Source organism: Asterias rubens, chromosome 14 (assembly GCF_902459465.1).
Source record: "Asterias rubens chromosome 14, eAstRub1.3, whole genome shotgun sequence".
Taxonomy (NCBI): Eukaryota; Metazoa; Echinodermata; class Asteroidea; order Forcipulatida; family Asteriidae; genus Asterias; species Asterias rubens.
The window spans coordinates 635,606-656,189 of record NC_047075.1 but is presented as its reverse complement, the minus strand read 5'-3'; the positions used below and the strand labels follow the sequence as shown (position 1 = coordinate 656,189).

Sequence of the window (20,584 nt, the reverse complement as noted above, 5' to 3'; positions counted from 1 at the left end):
TGAGGTTAGCTAAAGGAAGTTCAGATAATCTTCTCCATGTATGGGTAGGTTGGGTGGAATTAGAGAGGATAAGTACCGAAGATTAAAAATTGTTTTGGTTGTGTGCGGGTTTGGGTACCGTTGTCTACGAAGGAAACACGGCAGGCGAGCATCGACTAAAACCGGCAGCAGGCGGTATCCGGCAGACAATACACAACACAACATTCCACTTTCATTTTGGAAGTAAAATACGGAAGGCTTAAACTTATCTTTCTGTTTCATAAACACATACTCCATAACAATAATAAAACCTAAATACTTTGGGGAAAATGTAAATAAAAATAAAACATTCTCTTGAAACAAAATAAAAAATCTAAAATTATTTCCGAAAAAAAGGCCCGCACAAAAAGTCTCAAAAAAAAAAATTGGGAAGACAAAAATTAAAACTAACTCAAATTTCTTGAAAAAATATGGTTACTGATACAAAATATATAAACATGAAAACCGTTCGATATTTGAATAAAATGTTGTAAAGACTTACTTTGAATTTTTGTCCCAGTGAATTGTCGCCAAAGTCTTCGCCAGTGACACTCGGAGCAAAAACAGCAAAATGTTAAATACAAAAATCCATTTGGGGCTAGGCAAGTTCCAATCCATTTCTCTCAGTCGCCTTTCAAACATATCCAGAGAAGAAACTTAAAATGGCAAATGTGGGCAAAAAGTCCAGTTTATATATTCAGACGGTCCGAGTACGGCAAGACCGTCCGTGACCAGAGCACACACGTGTGCCGTGAGCAGACGTTTCAAGCACGGGGAAGAATTCACTGTAAACACGGTGACACCAATCACAAACTCAACATCAAGTTCCTTTGAAGCAGTCGGAATTTCCTCTTTGTAGACAATGAAAGCCGCAGAAGAAACCACATAGGTCTGTTAATCTGTGTATCCACAATTGGTATCAGGTATTTTAACTTTTATTCCTGGTCCATGAACGGTGAAATATAACAATAGACAATCGAAATTCTTGCTGAAATTAGTGACAGAAATACTCTTTCAAATCCATACACACGTACGCTGTGAATGTGTGTGTGGATATACTCGCGTGCATATTGTACACATGGCATGCGGTTATTGTATGCATTGCAATATGCGGCGTCTTGGTTGCTGCGTGTGTATTGGTCGGTTTATGAATAATGAATCATGTGCGTGACTTTTTTCTCATAAATATTCATGAGTTACTTAACTCTTCCGTGAAAAGCCTTTGTAAAATAACAAATCCACCCATTGTTTTGATTTTTGTTGTGCTAATTATTCCTACTGAATCTCAAGGAAAAGGGAGAGGATTTTTTGAGAGCTCAGGAGTGTTTTTACCAACTGTTTTGTTGACAATAAGTGACGAGTGTACTCGAAAGAATTCCCGTTTTTTGTCACTGGCATTTCAAACCCAACAGAGGGCGGTATAGCAGCGCGTAACGGTCGACACGGGGAGGGAGTCCTGCTCTATGGTCCTTGAAAACATTACCTGTAGGGCCTAGGCCTATCAAGTGTAGCTCAAAATAAATTTAATGGTACACCGATTTCATCTTTAGACCTTCAAAATTATAGGTGTAAAAAGTGCAACCTCCCCAGAAAATGGGTGTGCACCTTTTACAAACAGACACCGTTATTCCATCAAGAGTTTAATCAATATTTTAATGATCAAGGTCGGATGAACGAGACGTAGGCCTCTTACAGTTATAATTGTCGAGGTCATGCAAAAAAGGTGTCTGAAAGGGCGACTTGGGTACTCATCAAGTAATGACGTTTACTTTCATAGTCGAGAAAGTTTCCTCCCCGGTACTTTCAACCAGAATTCTCACTGATCGTAACAATCAGTAGGCCTACCAGTTCCATTTACAAAAAAAATATTAGAATGAAATGCTGTCAAATTTGATGGCGCAAAAAGGCAAGGTTTATTTAGCCTAAGTGTGCGTCATACCATACAGAATTTCAAATCATCAAACAGATGATAAAATATTTTATCCAGAACAAAGTTCCAACTTTATAGCACGAATCTTTGCATTCGAGGACAAATTTTCAAATTCAAGCAGTTTGTTTACTGATTAGAACAAAGCAATCTCAACAATCTGAGTGGATTTTCCTCAGAAGCACCTGCCGTGTGACGCGTCTATACGACGGCGTGAATGATGGACGACACCACGCTCCCTTGTCGCTTCTCGGTCGTAATTCATCAAAGTGTCAAATCCTTCATAAAAAAGTACATCCCACATCTTCCGTTACACTTTAATTACCAACAAATACCTGCATGCAAAAAAAAAGGGCTCGGTAATCGGTATCATGGAGAAAAATTGTCTGGAGAAAAATTTGTGAGTTGATTGAAAATAATACGGGTAGGGAGAGAGAATGATAAATGAATGTATTGCTGGAAGGTTTTGATGGGAGTGCCGAAGTCTACAAGATTGTTAACATTCCTCAGAATGATAGAGACTACTATCTAAGTTTTTTAAAGGCACTGGACACCTTTGGTCATTATCAAAAAAACACTATTCTCACTTGGTGTATCCCAAAATATAGATAAATAAACAAATTAATCTGTGAACATTTGGACTCAATTAATCGAAGTTGCGAGAGAATGACCCTTGTTGCACCAAATGTGTGGGCTTTACGTTTTTATAATAACTTTGAGTATATAGTTACCAATAGTATCAAGTGCCTTTAAGAAACCACAAGCCTCTGCCTAACCTGACAGCTTCATTATACTCTCTTTATTTTGGTAGACATAGATTTACTCATTTCCCTCCATCTTCTGTGCTTATTATTTAGCTTAGCAGAAATATTTTGTATAATCTTGAGAAAGTATTAAATGAATGTTGACTTGACACCCCACATTGGTCACATAGAAACACGTCAAGTTTTGACTTGTAAAAAAGTAAACAATTATTGTTTCTATTTTTAAAGATTCATAGCCTGTCTTATTCTAAAACGGGTTTTTCTCTCGTAAAAAAACATTTCTTCATATATTTTGTAGGGTTTGAAAGAGAGATACTTTATAGTTTACCAAATGACTCAATACAAAAAAAGACACAATTTTAACAAACTATTATTTCAAATTTATTTAATTTGAATAATATACAAGCACAGCAGCGAGCTGTAATGCCCGATATATTATTGTGTTGAGTATAATTAATTAATATAAATTCAATTGAAATGATCAAGTAATTATGAAATGTCACATACCAACTAGTTCGGATTCCTGACACCCTGTGTACCATATTACTTTTTACAAATTATCTATCTCTTAAGAAAATCAATTAATTTTACATTTTTATTATTATTAATTAAGTAAAACTAACAATGTTCAGAAATGATTATCACAGTGCTCAATTTCATAGAGCTGTTTCGGCACAAAAAGAAGCTAAGCACAACAAAATGCTTAATAGAAAAAAGGTTACCAGCCAAACTAACATGTCACAAGTACAATCTGTTACTGGTCCTCTGCTCATTTCTGCTTAGCAGAATTTTTTTAAAGAATTTTTTTTCTGCTTAAAGCAGCCCTTTGAATGATTTTGAATTTGTTTGATAACAGTTACCATCGATGTACCTTATCTTTACTCAAGAGACTAAACTTACCAAAAGTATAGATACATCACCTTATTGAGTTATGTGTACCCTTCTATTGATTCCTAGAAAGTAAAATTATTACAAGCTAGAGTTAAACCGATACTGAATAAACATTATCTTAATTTAAAAGTTTATTGTCTTTAAAGTTTCTCTTTTTAGTTTTTAGAATCAAAGACAAAATCTCTCCCGCTGTCTGAAAGAACACTTTGTGAAAAGGTGGGCTTTTCCATTATATTACTTTAGTATCATAAAAAAGTGAATAAAGTGTTTTGTATAAAGACATTATACACACAGGTTATTAATGTGACGTTCTAGCAAAGACACCCCCCCCCCCAAAAAAAAAAAAAACCCAAAACAATGAAAGATGAATAACATTAAAACCTTTCTAAAGTCAGAGACCTGAAAAACAAAACCTAAGACTTAATTCCAATATAATATGTATGGGAGCATTGTACACTTGATCCTCAAAGAGACCAGACCATTTGTTTTGACACATTGATGAGTGAAATGGAAAGAAAACTAATACAAAAAATATTACAGTTCTTTTGGTCAAATTGTTAGGAATAAACAAGCTGTTTAGCAAAAACATGGGAAGGAATAGTTCAGCTTTGGCGAATTGCTTCATAACCAAAATGACCTACGGTATAAATGCAAAACTTAGTAAGTGAACTGACATTTCAATCCTTGCAGTCTTGCTCGAAGGCTAAATGACAACATAATACACAATAGGTATACTGGTGAAATAGAAACAGTCAAGTTTGCTTAGTGGTATCTCTCCATGCCTATCACCTCTGACAACATAATACACAATAGGTATACTGGTGAAATAGAAACAGTCAAGTTTGCTTAGTGGTATCTCTCCATGCCTATCACCTCTTTTATCCCACGTCTAAAACTGAAATATCTTCATTGTCTTCTCTACAAAAGAATGGTGTGATGTTTCCATTTAGTGTGCTTTGCCGACTCTATAATTTAGTATATATTTGGAATGCGGCAACACCATGTGTGTATCTACTTGCCAGGTATAGTTTGTTCTTAGAGCACTGTCTCCTGACGATGACTAGAGCAAGCTAGTCGAAACGTTGAGACCAATTTAAGAACTGACTCCGTGGTAGTACAGTTAATTACGATCCTATAAGCTTAAGTAGTAGTCCCAGCATATGTTCTATACAATCCGCCCAGGTAATAGTTGAAAAAGCAGGACAATTCTTTTCTGAACTGAGAAGTCTCCCGATCCCCCGAACATCTTCTCCACGGTATTTGAATAAAGCACGACAGTTCTCTAGGAACAAACTCTACCTGGCAAGTAGATACACACATAATGTTACCGCAAACCAAATATATATTGCTACCTCACCATGCAATGCCTCAAACCCTATATACATAATTCAGATTCAGAAGTGGTAAGAGATGCAGAGAGAGAGAGAGAAAGGGAGAGGCAGAAATAATGCAGGAAAACCAAGAGATGAACAATGGATTTAATTTGTACGTTTGGAAGTGCAGTTAGCTACTTCACAGTTGCCTGAAACAAACCGCAAACATATTCTACAATACAGTTTTTAAATTCAGTGACAAAAATCATAAATACAAAGAAATCTATACACAAGAAAATGAATAATAACTGACGTGCTCTAAGGTCGAGTTTTGGTATACAAGCAACTAACTTCCTGGGGCCATTGCCAACTACTCCTGGGGATGAAACAGGGTTACCCCCTGCTTGGGTATCTTCCACCAGAAGCCTGGCTGGTAGAGCAGAAAGCACTACCTCCCCAACTTTAACGAAGCAATCATGGTTAAGTGTCTTGCTTAAGGACACAAGTGTCTCGACCAGGACTCGAACCCACACTCTGCTGATCAGAAACACCAGGGGTCGATTTCGCAAAGAGTTAGGACTCGTCTTATCTCGAGTTAGGACGAGTAACTCACCCTAACTTAAGCTTAATCTTAAGGTCTGCATGCTACAGTGCAGGGTTGGGACTCGTCCTAAGTCCTAAGATTAGTCTTAAGTTAGGAAGAGTTTTGTGAAATCGAAGAAGAGCTTATTATAAAATAACTGAATTACAAAACTGAATTTGACCTTAGATTTTTCTTTAAAGAAACACTTGGTAGCAACTCAAATAATACAAAAGTAACCATCATTTAAGTATAATATCTATTTTTGTTTCCTATAAGGAAAATCCAGAATAATTTTTAAAAGGTTACAAAATATCTGTTGACATGCAAAGGTAAATAAAAAACTCAAGTATATTTTGTACAAAAAGAAACTGTATTTTATACTACTTTGCCACAGGGATTTGATCAACCCAAATATCCCAAACGTGACAATTTTCACACAAGCGGGATATCAATGGTCTTTAGACCAACCTAATTGTTCCATAGATAATCAAAAATTCAGATATTATATAACAATTGCTGGGATTGGCTGTATTGCCATTTGCTGCAGTATTATAAAATATACTAGGCTAATTAATTGGCCAATGAGTCCTTTATGCAAATGAGGTTATGTAATACCCACTTTCATTGGTGAGTCTGCAATAAACACTTATAGTGATTTGTCATTTTTGGATGATACAAAAAGTTAACATCTTTTGTACAAGCAACATTTAAAGTTTGTTTTCCTTTTTGCATAACTTCACTAATCCCATTTCCATACTGTTTACTCATTGGTCAATAAGAATAGCTATTCAATTAAAATTAGTAACACCTGTTGTGATTGGTGTGTTTAAACCTAAGACTCGCTGTGATTGGCTGGACGTTTCTAATCCCGTTTAAGGACAGCATGGTAAGCATTTCTCAGGAGAACATAAGGGAAGCATGATTCCAGAAGATCCTGGGTTAAGAACGGGGAATCCTTCACGATCTGGAAATAAGAACAAGATTTATCAGGTGTTAGGTGCATCTGGGATAAATAACAATGGTCACTGGGCCTTAAATCATTCCTTAAACCATCTCAACTCCCTGGGGAGTATACAGCCTGTGTGACAATTATATGCGCTACTCGGCTAAACCAATCACAAGAACCTTGCTCAGGGACACAAGTGTCACGACCAGGATTCAAACCCACACTCTGCTGAACAGAAGCACTAGAGCTTGAGTTAAGTGCACTTATCCACTTGGCCACAACACCCCACACCCAAAATAATATATCCATCCAAAGATCGAATTGAAGGTCATCATTCTCATGTTCCATGCCTTTCATAAACAAGCCCCTCATTACATCATAGACATGCTGTAAGTTGGTGCTGAACGGAGACACCTCTCCTGTTCACCATACTTTGTTCGCTCGGCCCCAGCGGCCAGTCTATCCAGGACCGCTGGGATGGGCTAATCGCTTGCACAGATTCTTGTTCAGGAAGTACGTCACGTATGCAGTGCATAGAAATATGGCGCAGTATGAGTGTGATGCATGATGGGACTGCGCATTATTAAACCAATGTGCTTGCATAATACAGTTGCCCATCCCAGCGCCTTGGTTAAAGCAAGGCGCTGGGGACGAGCGAACATACTTTGTAGTGCCGACAGACAGCCACCTAATTTTTTGCTGATAGAGCCTTCTCAGTATACGGGCCCAAACTCTGGAATAAACTTCCCAATCACATCAGGTACACAACATCCTTTAACACAGTCAAGACACTTCTGAAAGCCCACTTGTTTCAAGAGGCCTACCATCAATGACTTATTTATTTCTTCTGTGCTGTGAGCAAACCTTTGATTCAGGCGCATTATTAACTCTTTATAATTGATTGATTGATCATATAATCATAAATTAAAACCAGAACAAACACATTGGCCCAATTTCATAGAGCTGCTAAGCACACAAATTTGCTTAGCACGAAATTTCTTCCTTGATAAAAACAGGATTACCAACAAAATTTCCATTTGTTGCATATTGCTTGTTACTGGTATTCAGCTGATGTTTGCTCATCCTGAAAATCATGTGGAAATTTTGTTGGTAATCCTGTTTTTTATCAAAGCAGAAATTTCATGCTAAGCAAATTTTTGTGCTGAGCAGCTCTATGAAATTGGGTCCTGGTATCTAGTTCCTCTTAGTATTACCTGGTCCAGCAGAAGATACAGAGATTCTTTAGCTTTGGCTGGAATCTGTTTCCCTGCTTCGTTGCTCAGCGACAACAGACTAGATGACGCCAACTATATGGTCACAAAAAATGATAAATATTAGGAAAGCATAAAGTACTTCAAAACTTAGAATTGGGTTTTACCCTCTACATTAATGTGTATCAAACCCTGTATGCTCAGTGCTTTCCCTAGTTCAGTGAATCCATCAAACCCTGTATGCTCAGTGCTTTCCCTAGTTCAGTGAATCCATCAAACCCTGTATGCTCAGTGCTTTCCCTAGTTCAGTGAATCCATCAAACCCTGTATGCTCAGTGCTTTCCCTAGTTCAGTGAATCCATCAAACCCTGTATGCTCAGTGCTTTCCCTAGTTCAGTGAATCCATCAAACCCTGTATGCTCAGTGCTTTCCCTAGTTCAGTGAATCCATCAAACCCTGTATGCTCAGTGCTTTCCCTAGTTCAGTGAATCCATCAAACCCTGTATGCTCAGTGCTTTCCCTAGTTCAGTGAATCCATCAAACCCTGTATGCTCAGTGCTTTCCCTAGTTCAGTGAATCCATCAAACCCTGTATGCTCAGTGCTTTCCCTAGTTCAGTGAATCCATCAAACCCTGTATGCTCAGTGCTTTCCCTAGTTCAGTGAATCCATCAAACCCTGTATGCTCAGTGCTTTCCCTAGTTCAGTGAATCCATCAAACCCTGTATGCTCAGTGCTTTCCCTAGTTCAGTGAATCCATCAAACCCTGTATGCTCAGTGCTTTCCCTAGTTCAGTGAATCCATCAAACCCTGTATGCTCAGTGCTTTCCCTAGTTCAGTGAATCCATCAAACCCTGTATGCTCAGTGCTTTCCCTAGTTCAGTGAATCCATCAAACCCTGTATGCTCAGTGCTTTCCCTAGTTCAGTGAATCCATCAAACCCTGTATGCTCAGTGCTTTCCCTAGTTCAGTGAATCCATCAAACCCTGTATGCTCAGTGCTTTCCCTAGTTCAGTGAATCCATCAAACCCTGTATGCTCAGTGCTTTCCCTAGTTCAGTGAATCCATCAAACCCTGTATGCTCAGTGCTTTCCCTAGTTCAGTGAATCCATCAAACCCTGTATGCTCAGTGCTTTCCCTAGTTCAGTGAATCCATCAAACCCTGTATGCTCAGTGCTTTCCCTAGTTCAGTGAATCCATCAAACCCTGTATGCTCAGTGCTTTCCCTAGTTCAGTGAATCCATCAAACCCTGTATGCTCAGTGCTTTCCCTAGTTCAGTGAATCCATCAAACCCTGTATGCTCAGTGCTTTCCCTAGTTCAGTGAATCCATCAAACCCTGTATGCTCAGTGCTTTCCCTAGTTCAGTGAATCCATCAAACCCTGTATGCTCAGTGCTTTCCCTAGTTCAGTGAATCCATCAAACCCTGTATGCTCAGTGCTTTCCCTAGTTCAGTGAATCCATCAAACCCTGTATGCTCAGTGCTTTCCCTAGTTCAGTGAATCCATCAAACCCTGTATGCTCAGTGCTTTCCCTAGTTCAGTGAATCCATCAAACCCTGTATGCTCAGTGCTTTCCCTAGTTCAGTGAATCCATCAAACCCTGTATGCTCAGTGCTTTCCCTAGTTCAGTGAATCCATCAAACCCTGTATGCTCAGTGCTTTCCCTAGTTCAGTGAATCCATCAAACCCTGTATGCTCAGTGCTTTCCCTAGTTCAGTGAATCCATCAAACCCTGTATGCTCAGTGCTTTCCCTAGTTCAGTGAATCCATCAAACCCTGTATGCTCAGTGCTTTCCCTAGTTCAGTGAATCCATCAAACCCTGTATGCTCAGTGCTTTCCCTAGTTCAGTGAATCCATCAAACCCTGTATGCTCAGTGCTTTCCCTAGTTCAGTGAATCCATCAAACCCTGTATGCTCAGTGCTTTCCCTAGTTCAGTGAATCCATCAAACCCTGTATGCTCAGTGCTTTCCCTAGTTCAGTGAATCCATCAAACCCTGTATGCTCAGTGCTTTCCCTAGTTCAGTGAATCCATCAAACCCTGTATGCTCAGTGCTTTCCCTAGTTCAGTGAATCCATCAAACCCTGTATGCTCAGTGCTTTCCCTAGTTCAGTGAATCCATCAAACCCTGTATGCTCAGTGCTTTCCCTAGTTCAGTGAATCCATCAAACCCTGTATGCTCAGTGCTTTCCCTAGTTCAGTGAATCCATCAAACCCTGTATGCTCAGTGCTTTCCCTAGTTCAGTGAATCCATCAAACCCTGTATGCTCAGTGCTTTCCCTAGTTCAGTGAATCCATCAAACCCTGTATGCTCAGTGCTTTCCCTAGTTCAGTGAATCCATCAAACCCTGTATGCTCAGTGCTTTCCCTAGTTCAGTGAATCCATCAAACCCTGTATGCTCAGTGCTTTCCCTAGTTCAGTGAATCCATCAAACCCTGTATGCTCAGTGCTTTCCCTAGTTCAGTGAATCCATCAAACCCTGTATGCTCAGTGCTTTCCCTAGTTCAGTGAATCCATCAAACCCTGTATGCTCAGTGCTTTCCCTAGTTCAGTGAATCCATCAAACCCTGTATGCTCAGTGCTTTCCCTAGTTCAGTGAATCCATCAAACCCTGTATGCTCAGTGCTTTCCCTAGTTCAGTGAATCCATCAAACCCTGTATGCTCAGTGCTTTCCCTAGTTCAGTGAATCCATCAAACCCTGTATGCTCAGTGCTTTCCCTAGTTCAGTGAATCCATCAAACCCTGTATGCTCAGTGCTTTCCCTAGTTCAGTGAATCCATCAAACCCTGTATGCTCAGTGCTTTCCCTAGTTCAGTGAATCCATCAAACCCTGTATGCTCAGTGCTTTCCCTAGTTCAGTGAATCCACAATCTTTACTTCAAGATTGGTTGAAGCTCACCCACTGTGAAACAGTGTACACAGATAAGATTTTATAGATCAGTGGAAAAAATGGTTGACTCAGGAACTGTCATGAAAACTGAACAATAATTTGTATAAAAAAAAAAACATATCATAGTCTGATGTTGCAACCCTAGCAGAGTCTTTTTCAAAGGCCAAATATTTTAGAATGTAAGCCACATAGTTGTTAAAATCGAAAGATGCAAAATACTAGCAAAATTTAGGAATTGAATTGTGTCAGTATATCTCCTAGTTCCAAAGGCTTTTTGATACACAATATCAACCTCTACCCTCGCAGGTACCCATGTATACCCCTTGGTGAAGAGAAGCAACTATAGTAAAGTATCTTGATCAAGGGCACAAGTGCCAGGACCGGGATTCAAACCACACTCCTATGACTTAACAATATCAACCTCTACCCTCGCAGGTACCCATTTATACCCCTCGGTGAAGAGAAGCAACTATAGTAAAGTATCTTGATCAAGGGCACAAGTGCCAGGACCGGGATTTAAACCACACTCCTAGGACCACCAGAACTTCAATTCGGTGACTCTTAACCACTCGCCCACAACACCTCTCTTAAAGCAGAAATAGAACAAGGATATATCGTTAAATCTACTCACAGCTAGGAATTCTTGCAGCCTCTCTTCTACATCTCCTCGGCCGTGCAACGTAAACAGCGCCCCCGCGATGGCATTGATGGCTTTAGCAAAGCAATGACAGTTGTTTGGATGCGCATCCAGGACGGGGCTGTAGATGGTTGACTCGCTACGGACGAGAACTCGCAATGACACAGCGATGTAAACCATGATGAGACAGGAAATATTGTAGTCCTCTTGGGGATCGACTGGAATAAATAAACATCCAAAGGTCAGTAAATTATGATAAAAATGACAAAGATATGAACTTGCTCCATGGAGGTAAGCCTGAATATCTGTCGTCATGAATAATGCCAGATACCAGCCTCGAGAGCCTGGCGGGATCCTGCCAAGTGAACCTTTGACCTCGCATCCCATTCACATGAACAGAGATTCATAGTCTATACACAAAGATACATGCAGCAGCAGATGTTTGACTGGAATAATAAAGAAGGATTCGAAACTTTACATGGTGGAAGTATAACTAAGAGAGGTTTGCTGTAACACTATGTGAAATCTCATTTGAGTAGTGGTGGTTCTCAAAAGAACAGGGCCCAATTTCATAGAGCTGCTAAGCACAAAAACTTGCTTAGCATGAAATTTCTTCCTTGATAAAAACAGGATTACCAGCAAAATTTCCATTTGTTGCATATTTCTTGTTACTGGTATTCAGCTGTTGTTTGCTTATCTTGAAAATCACAAGGAAATTTGGTTGGTAATCCTGTTTTTATCAAGGAAGAAATTTCATGCTAAGCAAATTCATAGAGCTTAGCAGCTCTATGAAATTGGGCCCTAGTGATTTACCACTCAATGTTTTGATCGGTGTTCTCTCCTGAAGATGATCAGAGCAAACTGATCAAAACATTGAGTCATTAACCAACGGTTCCTTTTCAGAGCTAACACAACTCAAAAGAGGTTTTCACATGATGTTACCGCAAACCTCTCTCAGTTGTAATAATTAAACATTCCCCAAACCAAAGTATAGTAAACAAGATGCCAACATGTCCACAGTCAGGGCGTCTTGCCCCGCTGCCTTAACCCCCATCCCCCCACCCCTAAATGAAAATGTCTGAGACACAGCCTTTCTATATCTTACTATCTTTCTCAGCTTGCAGAGCGTGGCATAACGCTGGATCCACATTACATGGTAGACCCACACTAGACGCCAACATGTCCACAGTCACTGCGTCTTGCCCCGCTGCCTTAACCCCCATCCCCCCAACCCTAAATGAAAATGTCTGAGACACAGCCTTTCTATATCTTACTATCTTTCTCAGCTTGCAGAGCGTGGCATAACGCTGGATCCACATTACATGGTAGACCCACACTAGACGCCAACATGTCCACAGTCACTGCGTCTTGCCCCGCTGCCTTAACCCCCATCCCCCTACCCCTAAATGAAAATGTCTGAGACACAGCCTTTCTATATCTTACTATCTTTCTCAGCTTGCAGAGCGTGGCATAACGCTGGATCCACATTACATGGTAGACCCACACTAGACGCCAACATGTCCACAGTCACTGCGTCTTGCCCCGCTGCCTTCACATGCTCTCGGAAATCCGTGATGGAGTTGAAGAGAAACGGTGTCCGTCGATTTAAGGTCTGAGTTTATGAAACAAAAAGATAAGTACATGTAGGATTTGAAACTTTGCTCGGTGGGAGTCTGACATAATTTCTTTGCAAGCCAAAATAACCTTGACATTTCATCTTGGGGATAACAAAAAGAAAAGGAGCTTAAAGACACTGGACACTATTGGCAATTGTCAAAGACTACTCTTCATAACTCAAGATATGCATAATATAACAAACCTGTGAGAATTTGAGCTCAGTCGGTCGTCGAAGTTGCGGGATATTAATGAAAGAAAAAAACACCCTTGTCGCACCATGGTTACACAAAGTAGTGTGCTTTCAGATGCTTGATTTCGAGACCTCAAATTCTAAATCTGAGGTCTCGAAATCAAATTCGTGGAAATTACTTCTTTCTCGAAAACTGTGTTACTTCAGAGGGAGCTGTTTCTCACAATGTTTTATACTATCAGCCTCTCCCCATTCCTCAGAATCAAGATTGCTTATAATTATTTTGAGTAATTACCAATAGTGTCCACTGCCTTTAAAGAAAATGAGTGTGGTGAGATGACTTACGTCAGATAGAGCTTCTTGGGTGAGTGACTTGAAGGCAATTATTACACCAATAATGTTCAGTCTTGTCAGAAGATTCTCGATCGCTGAAAACAAAATAATTCATTTAAGTAGAGTCAATGATTGGTTTTTATCATCATAATGCTGATTTAAAGGCAAAATTACCAAGAACGATACAATAAAAGTCACATGTGAAAGTTTCAACAGCGCCTAGTGCCTACTTGTTGATGAAGGGTTAATCTACAAAGACACAAATTCTCAAAAACCTTATCCTAGAATTTCTCTGTCACAAAAATAATAAGATTCATTTGAAGATGAGGTGTCAATATCGACATAGTGAATTGTATCGTGACATCACACTTTGCTTAACAACTAAGTTTGAAACACATCCTTAAAGACAGTGGAGACTATTGGTAATTGTCAAAGACCAGTCTTCTCACTTGGTGTATCTCAATATATGCATTTAATAACAAACATGTGAAAACTTTAGCTCAATTGGTCGTCGAAGTTGCGAGATAATAATGAAAGAAAAAACACCCTGGTCACACGAAATTGTGTGCTTTCAGATGCTTGATTTTGTGACTTCAAATTCTAAATCTGAGGTCTAGAAATCAAATTCGTGGAAAATTACTTCTTTCTCGAAAACTACGTCACTTCAGAGGGAGCCTTTTCTCACAATGTTTTATACTATCAAAAGCTCCCAATTACTTGTACCAAGTAAGGTTTTATGCTAATAATTATTTTGAGTAATTACCAAGTGTCTACTGCCTTTAAAAGAAATAGTCAGCTCTTTGTGAAATTGAGTCCAGGCTCACTAAAACTCAAGGCAGACTTACATTTCAGTTGAGTACAAAGTTCCGTCATGACTGCCGGTTTGTCAAAGTTGGTTCTCAACTGAACCAGAATCTCTTTATTCTCAAGAACAAGTTTCTAAAAAGAAAAGAACCAAATACAAGAGTCAAGGAGTGCAGGATATTATCAAGACGATCCAATCAAAGAAGTGGAGATGGGTAGGCCACCTAGCAAGGAGGCATGACAACATAAGGGCATGCAAAACAACCAACTGGACTCCAAGAAACTGGACAAGAAAAAGAGGGAGAAAAAACAGAAGATGGAGAGATCACCTAAGTACATATAGGGGCATTGCTTGGCAACACGCAGCGCAGGATAGAGTGAGATGGAGAATTGATGAAGAAGCTTTCCTCCAGTAGAGGAGTGAAAGAAAGAAGATGAAGAAGAAGACTTTGACGTCTCAATGACATCTTTATTCAAAACGACTGAAGTAACACGTAATTGTATACACAACTACAGGGTAATTATGTTGAGCACACAAGACAATGTGGTGCAGTAAGACAAAATACATAACATGTTAAAACAATAGTTGGGGGTATCCCTCACCAAGAAGGGAAGGAATCCACGCCCAACCCTCTCCAGAAGAAAAAGAAGAAGGCCTTACCTTGAGTTCACTGACTTGACTTGCAATGTGCCACATTAAGCTTTCATGTAGGAATTTCATTCCGTATGCTCCAATCAGCTCCGCTAAAGACCGCAATTCTGCAAAGGAAAAAATGAAAACCACATATTAAATTGAAAAAGAGATAAAGCATTAGAGAAAATGCGCAAATATGTTGAGCATTATATTCAACTCATGGGGAGGTCTAGTTTACCGGACCCAAGCTCTGGAGTATGGGTTCGAATCTCGGTCATGACACTTGTGCCCTTGAGCAAGGCACTTAACCATAACTGCTTCTTAAAAAGTTGGGAAGGCAGTGCATTCAGCTCTACCAGCCAGGCTCCAAGTGGATGATACCCATGCCCTTATCATTAAAGACTGTGAAGGGAGTACCCTGTTTCAGCCCCAGGAGTAGGTGGCTCCTAGTGGATGATACCCATGCCTACATCCTTACAGACTGTGAAGGGGGTAACCCTGTTTGAGCCCCAGGAGTAGGTGGCTCCTAGTGGATGATACCCATGCCTACATCCTTACAGACTGTGAAGGGGGTAACCCTGTTTCAGCCCCAGGAGTAGGTGGCTCCTAGTGGATGATACCCATGCCCTTATCATTAAAGACTGTGAAGGGAGTACCCTGTTTCAGCCCCAGGAGTAGGTGGCTCCTAGTAGATGATACCCATGCCTACATCCTTACAGACTGTGAAGGGGGTAACCCTGTTTCAGCCCCAGGAGTAGGTGGCTCCTAGTGGATGTACCCATGCCTACATCCTTACAGACTGTGAAGGGGGTAACCCTGTTTCAGCCCCAGGAGTAGGTGGCTCCTAGTGGATGTACCCATGCCTACATCCTTACAGACTGTGAAGGGGGTAACCCTGTTTCAGCCCCAGGAGTAGGTGGCTCCTAGTGGATGATACCCATGCCTACATCCTTACAGACTGTGAAGGGGGTAACCCTGTTTCAGCCCCTGGAGTAGGTGGCTCCTAGTGGATGATACCCATGCCTACATCCTTACAGACTGTGAAGGGGGTAACCCTGTTTCAGCCCCAGGAGTAGGTGGCTCCTAGTGGATGATACCCATGCCTACATCCTTACAGACTGTGAAGGGGGTGACCCTGTTTCAGCCCCAGGAGTAGGTGGCTCCTAGTAGATGATACCCATGCCTACATCCTTACAGACTGTGAAGGGGGTAACCCTGTTTCAGCCCCAGGAGTAGGTGGCTCCTAGTAGATGATACCCATGCCTACATCCTTACAGACTGTGAAGGGGGTGACCCTGTTTCAGCCCCAGGAGTAGGTGGCTCCTAGTGGATGATACCCATGCCTACATCCTTACAGACTGTGAAGGGGGTAACCCTGTTTCAGCCCCTGGAGTAGGTGGCTCCTAGTGGATGATACCCATGCCTACATCCTTACAGACTGTGAAGGGAGTAACCCTGTTTCAGCCCCAGGAGTAGGTGGCTCCTAGTAGATGATACCCATGCCTACATCCTTACAGACTGTGAAGGGGGTAACCCTGTTTCAGCCCCAGGAGTAGGTGGCTCCTAGTAGATGATACCCATGCCTACATCCTTACAGACTGTGAAGGGGGTGACCCTGTTTCAGCCCCAGGAGTAGGTGGCTCCTAGTGGATGTACCCATGCCTACATCCTTAGGGACTGTGAAGGGGGTAACCCTGTTTCAGCCCCAGGAGTAGGTGGCTCCTAGTGGATGTACCCATGCCTACATCCTTACAGACTGTGAAGGGGGTAACCCTGTTTCAGCCCCAGGAGTAGGTGGCTCCTAGTGGATGATACCCATGCCTACATCCTTACAGACTGTGAAGGGGGTAACCCTGTTTCAGCCCCTGGAGTAGGTGGCTCCTAGTGGATGATACCCATGCCTACATCCTTACAGACTGTGAAGGGGGTAACCCTGTTTCAGCCCCAGGAGTAGGTGGCTCCTAGTGGATGATACCCATGCCTACATCCTTACAGACTGTGAAGGGGGTGACCCTGTTTCAGCCCCAGGAGTAGGTGGCTCCTAGTAGATGATACCCATGCCTACATCCTTACAGACTGTGAAGGGGGTAACCCTGTTTCAGCCCCAGGAGTAGGTGGCTCCTAGTAGATGATACCCATGCCTACATCCTTACAGACTGTGAAGGGGGTGACCCTGTTTCAGCCCCAGGAGTAGGTGGCTCCTAGTGGATGATACCCATGCCTACATCCTTACAGACTGTGAAGGGGGTAACCCTGTTTCAGCCCCTGGAGTAGGTGGCTCCTAGTGGATGATACCCATGCCTACATCCTTACAGACTGTGAAGGGAGTAACCCTGTTTCAGCCCCAGGAGTAGGTGGCTCCTAGTAGATGATACCCATGCCTACATCCTTACAGACTGTGAAGGGGGTAACCCTGTTTCAGCCCCAGGAGTAGGTGGCTCCTAGTAGATGATACCCATGCCTACATCCTTACAGACTGTGAAGGGGGTGACCCTGTTTCAGCCCCAGGAGTAGGTGGCTCCTAGTGGATGATACCCATGCCTACATCCTTACAGACTGTGAAGGGGGTAACCCTGTTTCAGCCCCTGGAGTAGGTGGCTCCTAGTGGATGATACCCATGCCTACATCCTTACAGACTGTGAAGGGGGTAACCCTGTTTCAGCCCCAGGAGTAGGTGGCTTCTAGTGGATGATACCCATGCCTACATCCTTACAGACTGTGAAGGGAGTAACCCTGTTTCAGCCCCAGGAGTAGGTGGCAACGTGCCCCTGGTGGCAGTTGATTTGGGTAGACTAAAATCAGTTAGAGAAAAAGACCAGTCTTCTCACTTGGTGTATCTCAACATATGCATAAAATAACAAACCTGTGGAAATTTGAGCTCAATTGGTCGTCGAACTTGCCAGATAATTGTGAAAGAAAAACACCCTTGTCACATAAAGTTGTGTGCTTTCAGATGCTTGATTTCGAAACCTCAAAATCTAATTCTGAGGTCTTGAAATCAAATTTGTGGAAAATTACTTCTTTCTAAAAAACTACATTACTTCAGAGGGAGCCCATTCTCACAATGTTTTATACCATCAACAGCTCCCCATTACTTGTTACCAATTAAGGTTTTATGCTAATAATTATTTTGAGTAATAACCAATAGTGTCCACTGCCTTTAAGAGTAGCCCTCACGTTGTGATGTTAGACAATATTTCATGAAAACAACAAACCTGAAAAAAACCTACCCACAACAGACTAAAAAACAGATCCATTTTTAGGTAGGATTTACAACTTTGCATGGTAGGAGTATAATCGGGTGAGGTTTGCGGAAGCACCATGTGTAAATCTGTTTTGAGTAGTGTTAGTTTCGAGAACAACCGGTGGCTAACAATTCAACGTTTCGATCAGCATGCTCTGATTGTCTTCAGGAGATTTGTGTGTGTCTGTTGTGGTCTGGAGGCCAATGATACTAACCTGTCACATCAGTGTATTCCTCTGCATTGAATGGAAGCTGTGGGTCAGGGGCCAGACTGATGAAGGCTCGTTGATAAGGAGAGAAACAGATCTGACCTGAGGTCACTCTCCGAAGAAGAACTTCCAGATACCTGAAGGAAGAAAGGACAAGGTAAAAGTTTGGAATTCTTAAAATCAGAATGTGATTTATTAAGTACTTCCTTCATTGTGCATGATATTTGGTCCCTGGAAAAAAGTAAGAACATTATGCGATGGTTATAAAGACACCCCACAGAGTTTGATTATTTTCCTTTAAACATATAACTTACCTTACTTTTTATTCATCCGCCAATTCAGTTTGTTTTAGAAACGTTTATTTATGCTAATCAACCTGTTTACACTTACGCCCTCATAAGCTTCACGTTCACATTTTCACTCACTTTCCAAATACTTTCACGAGAGACAACACTAACTGGACTCTGTTCTCTCCTATTTTCCAGATCGAAATAAATAATTGTAACGACAGCTATTCTTCCTCGATATCCATTTATTTGACTCTAATAACATCCTGGTGTCACAATCAGTGTTGTAGCCACGGTGGGCGGTGCCGGGCGGTGCCGGGCGGTGCCAGGCGGCCTGCCCAGGACTAACAAATTTTGCCCAGCACTCTTAGCAAAATACACCGTGCCGCCCAGCACAGATTTTCCTCAGATTGCACTTCAGCAATGATGGCCCTCCATATCTAAACATGAACAATTTTGTTGAACCACTAGCCCTTAGATTTTGAGCCCACCACAAAAGTTGGTCTAGCTACAACACTGGTCACAATTATATCAAGTACAATGGGTGTAATAACAGGACCTTGCCAATCACACGACCTGACCACTGCTGTTTCATGCTGGCTCTGGATTAGATATTATGGTCAGTATTGAACACAGCATGAAACGGTTAAGATAATTACGTATTGAAGCAACTCACCAGTTTGTGTAGAGCATTGTGATAGTTTTCTCCCCATGACTGTCTAGTTGTTGAGTTTGCTGCAGCATGACGTTATTAAACACGCGGGTCACGTCAAGGTGAACTGTAAGAGGAATAACAACAGTATGACATCATTTGTTGTTGAGATTTGGAGGACGGGTGTAAGTTGACTCTTTCCTTTCATAATTTATCAGGAATGAGAGTCATTGCTGGGATCCAAGGGGCTTCTGGGAACAGCAGATTAATCCTATCTCGAGTTAGGACGAGTAACCGGTCCTAACTTAGGAATGGTTCAATGCGTCCAACGTATTTGGATACGGAACTGAACCCGTCCTAAGTCCTAAGATTAATTCTAAGTTAGGAAGAGTTTGGTGAAATCAACGACTGTACCCTTAGCACTACAGAAGTAGATTAAAGACTAATTTATTTTGAGAAAAACACAGCATGTTTTGTTTACCAGAAAAACGTTAAAAAGACTGAATTCAGATGAAATTCTGAAATTCCTCATCCCTGATCATCTGAACCAGTGTTGAAGTCAAGACCAGCTGTCGATTTCACCAAACTCTTCCTAACTTAGGATTAATCTTAGGACTTAGCATTGTATTGTAACAAGTAAACCTAAGATTAATCCTAAGGACTAGTTACTTGTCCTAACTCGAGATAGGATTGATCCATAGCGTTTAGTGAAATCGGCTGCTGTACACCAACGACCAAAGCCAAAACAGTAAAACGGTGTCGAGACTGATATGAACTGCAGCATTTTAGTCAAAAGAGCAGTGTCATGGCCGAGCGGTTAAGAGCACCGGATTCAAGCACTGGTGTTTGATCAGCAGAGTGTGGGTTCGGATCCCGGTCGTGATACTTGCTACATAAAATTGGGGAGGTAGTGCTTTCTGCTCGACCGGCCAGGCTTCGAATTGATGATACCCAAGCCTACATCCGTATGGAGTGTAAAGGGGTTAACCCTGTTTCAGCCCTAGGAGTAGGTGGCAACGGCCTCTGGAAAAAATAATTGTAGCCCACACCTTGAATAGCCTCTTAAAAAAAAAAAAAAAAAAAAGCCTTATAAGAATTTTGTTTTTACCGTGGCTCTCAATACTCTGCAGTACATTCATGTAGGTCCGGACGCTGGTCAGAAGCTCTGATGGTTTGGCAATCTCATTGGTTTCTGGTTTATACATCATCATGCCTACAAGAGCTCTGATGGGGGAAAAGAAACAGTTATGAATGTTTAATAAGCGCTCTAGTGGGGGACAGAAGCTCTGATGGTTTGGCAATCTCATTGGTTTCTGGTTTATACATCATCATGCCTACAAGAGCTCTGATGGGGGAAAAGAAACAGTTATGAATGTTTAATAAGCGCTCTAGTGGGGGACAGAAGCTCTGATGGTTTGGCAATCTCATTGGT

At 41.4% G+C, this 20,584-nt stretch overlaps 1 protein-coding gene across 1 annotated transcript in view; it reads right to left on the bottom strand.

The window, feature by feature from the left end:
• Positions 1–5,557: 5,557 nt before the first annotated feature.
• LOC117299304 (nck-associated protein 1-like) overlaps positions 5,558–20,584 on the bottom strand; it is a 31,645-nt gene continuing 16,618 nt past the window's right edge. The window contains exons 17-26 of the mRNA XM_033782807.1: positions 20,261–20,376; positions 19,177–19,279; positions 18,220–18,350; positions 14,788–14,885; positions 14,168–14,261; positions 13,335–13,417; positions 12,626–12,794; positions 11,177–11,400; positions 7,657–7,749; positions 5,558–6,460 (exon numbers count right to left, since the gene is read on the bottom strand). Of these exons, the coding sequence (XP_033638698.1) occupies positions 6,359–6,460; positions 7,657–7,749; positions 11,177–11,400; positions 12,626–12,794; positions 13,335–13,417; positions 14,168–14,261; positions 14,788–14,885; positions 18,220–18,350; positions 19,177–19,279; positions 20,261–20,376 (1,213 nt within the window). The 3' untranslated portion in view covers positions 5,558–6,358. The remainder of the gene's footprint in view (positions 6,461–7,656; positions 7,750–11,176; positions 11,401–12,625; positions 12,795–13,334; positions 13,418–14,167; positions 14,262–14,787; positions 14,886–18,219; positions 18,351–19,176; positions 19,280–20,260; positions 20,377–20,584) is intronic.